The sequence below is a fragment of the Lipotes vexillifer genome, unplaced genomic scaffold (genome assembly GCF_000442215.2).
Source record: "Lipotes vexillifer unplaced genomic scaffold, Lipotes_vexillifer_v1.1 scaffold802, whole genome shotgun sequence".
Lineage (NCBI taxonomy): Eukaryota > Metazoa > Chordata > Mammalia > Artiodactyla > Lipotidae > Lipotes > Lipotes vexillifer.
In genome coordinates, this window is record NW_006790237.1 from 1276925 (window position 1) to 1279405 (window position 2481).

Sequence of the window (2481 nt, forward strand, 5' to 3'; positions counted from 1 at the left end):
CCCCCGGGCTCTCCATCCTCTCTGCCTCCTCCCTGAGTCCCCCCGTCCCCCCAGATGTACCGGCTGACCCTGCGCACCAGTAAGGAGCCCGTCTCCCGTCACCTCTGTGAGCTGCTGGCCCAGCAGTTCTGAGCCCTGGACTGTGCCCCCGGGGATGTGGCCGGCACTGGGCAGCCACCAGGACTGAGGCAACCGTGGTGGATGGGGCAGCGAGGGGACCTCTGCTGGTGACAGGGAAGACCCCGGGGTCGGAGGGTGCCCAGGACCTTCCTCCAGCCTTTTGTATTTTTATTTTTGTTCATCTGCTGCTGTTTACATTCTGGGGGGTAAGGGGGAGCCCCCTCCCTCCCTTTCCCCCCCGAAGCACAGAGGGGAGAGGGGCCAGGGAAGTGGGAATGTCCTCCCCTCCCACCCCACCCTGTCGTAGCCCCTCCTGCCCGCTCCCTGTCCAGGGGCTGTGTATTATTGTGAGCGAATAAACAGAGAGACGCTAACAGCCCCATGTCCTTGTCTGTGTCTGGCGCTCACGCCCAGCGGTCAGAGGAGTGGGGTGAGGGCATGCAGAGTGTGGGTGGCTAGGCCCCGCAGCCCATGCGTGGGGCTCTGAGCAGACAGCAGCAGCAGCAACTGCCGTGGCCCCAACTGCAGGGCCACCAGTCGCCATCCTGTGCCTGGCTCCTCAGCCCCTGACACCAGGTAGCAGGCTCTCGGTACCTGCGCCCGATGGACCACCTCCTCCGCCTTCTCTGGCTGCCCCGCCTCTGAAGGAAGGACAGGGAGGGCCGAGGTGACCAGTGGGGCCTGGATAACTAGGATGCCAACCTGCGGGGGCCACCCCCCATCCTGGGCCTAAGTTTGACTCCTGACAGAGGAAAGCCTTACAGCTCCAGCCAGCTGTCAGGACCTGAGAAGATCACGGACTTTCTCCCCCTCTTCCCACCCAGCCTCAGTCCCCCACTTTCTTGGGGACACTGCGTGTGCAGCCCTAGGTAATCTGCTTAGCAATACAGATCATAAACACGCAGGAGATGTTTCCCAGGTGCCGGGCGCTGAGCTCCAGGGAAGACCTCCCGTAACCCTTCTGAGGACCCTGCCCCACTTACAGGTGGGAAGCAGGTTGGGAGGTGGAGTCGCATAGCTAGGAAGGGACAGTCGTCTGCCCCTTCCATGTGGAGCTTTTTACCATTTTGTTAAATTCATCAGGGTCTTCGCTGGGGTGGTAGTGTCACTCTAGGTCCCTTCCTTTGTCTCTCTGAGCCTCACAGGTCGTATGTGACAACTTTTCCTTCTGGACCTGGGCTCCGTGGAATCTACCACCCCTACTCCACCCAAGACTATCGGCAAAGCGTGTACTTGCAGCACTAGAGCAGGAGTGTGTGGATGTGGGAGCCAGGCTTGCCTGGCTGAATCGTGGCTCTGCTGCTCATTAGCTGAGCCTGTTTCCTCATCCATAATATGGGAATGATGACGTAACAGGAGATAGCCCTCACCTATGAGGATGAAGTGAGTCAGTACACAGAAAAGCACTTGGCAGGACATGAGGCCTCAGTGTTAGCTATTAGGATTAGCCAGGAGGTCCTGAAACCTGCCGATTGGGACCTCCCTGCCCCTCTCTTGCCTTCCTGTCAGTGTGCACTGCCCAGTCCTCACAGGCAGCCACGCCCACTTCGCAGCTGGCTTCTACCAGTTTCCCCACCATCACCTTGTGAGAGCTGGGACTCAAGTGTCCCAGCCTGTGCAAAGGGGGCGCTGTGCCCGCCGCTGACCTGGTGGAAAGTGCGTGGCGGTGACCAGGGTGTAGAAGGAGCGGAAGAGGCGCCGACGCTGCTCAGAAGACGGTTCTGAAGGGGGAAGAGGGACAGGGTAACAGAGAGCCCCTCCCCAGCCCACGCCCCTCCCGGCCCCGCCCTCCACTCAGTCACCTTGATCCCCCGAGGGCTCCACCGTGAAGAGGCAACGTTTCAGTTCCAGGTGGAGGAGCAGCAGCCTGTGAGAAAAGAGGTGTCACGGCCAGAAAAGAGGGGATGAGGACCCCCAACCCACTCCCCGGTCTGAGCCCTACCCGAGGATGTCCGTGTGCAGGGGGAAGCCCGCGGGCAGCGCTCGGGATCCCAGCGGCAGGCAGGCCCGCAGAGGGTCCAGCAGTGGCTGCCACCAGCGCTCCAGAAGCTGCAGGGGGCGTGGTCAGCGAGAGAGGCGGGGCCGGCGGGTGAGGTCGGGGGAATACCAAGAGAAGGCGGTTTGGCCAGGGCAGGGGAGGAGAACACAAGGGCAGAGGGCAGAGGGACCGTGGAAGGGGCGAGGCCTGGAAGGACACTGTAAGGGATAGAGGGGCCGAGCTGCGGGGACGGTGATTGGAGCACAGCCCGAAGGGGGCGGGGCCTACGAGGGGCGGGGGCGGGACCAAGGGCGAGTCAAGCGTAAAGAGCGCACTCGCGGGTCGGGGTGCTTACAGAAGGGCCGGGGCTCTCGGGTAGCGGG

General features: G+C 62.3%; 2 protein-coding genes across 5 annotated transcripts in view; one reads left to right on the forward strand and one right to left on the reverse strand.

Annotated features, from left to right (window-relative positions):
* AP2A1 (adaptor related protein complex 2 subunit alpha 1) overlaps nucleotides 1-494 on the forward strand; it is a 37133-nt gene extending 36639 nt beyond the window's left edge. For 2 of the 3 annotated variants that reach the window (XM_007463385.1, XM_007463386.1), the window contains one exon: nucleotides 55-494. In XM_007463385.1, the coding sequence (XP_007463447.1) occupies nucleotides 55-132 (78 nt within the window). In that variant the 3' untranslated portion in view covers nucleotides 133-494. The remainder of the gene's footprint in view (nucleotides 1-54) is intronic. The other variant, XM_007463387.1, reaches the window with a different exon arrangement.
* A 43-nt stretch (nucleotides 495-537) lies between these two features.
* The window catches only part of FUZ (fuzzy planar cell polarity protein), a 4828-nt gene continuing 2884 nt past the window's right edge, over nucleotides 538-2481 (reverse strand). For both annotated transcript variants that reach the window (XM_007463389.1, XM_007463388.1), the window contains 4 exons: nucleotides 2063-2180; nucleotides 1923-1987; nucleotides 1767-1841; nucleotides 538-761 (listed from right to left, as the gene is read on the reverse strand). In XM_007463389.1, the coding sequence (XP_007463451.1) occupies nucleotides 538-761; nucleotides 1767-1841; nucleotides 1923-1987; nucleotides 2063-2180 (482 nt within the window). The remainder of the gene's footprint in view (nucleotides 762-1766; nucleotides 1842-1922; nucleotides 1988-2062; nucleotides 2181-2481) is intronic.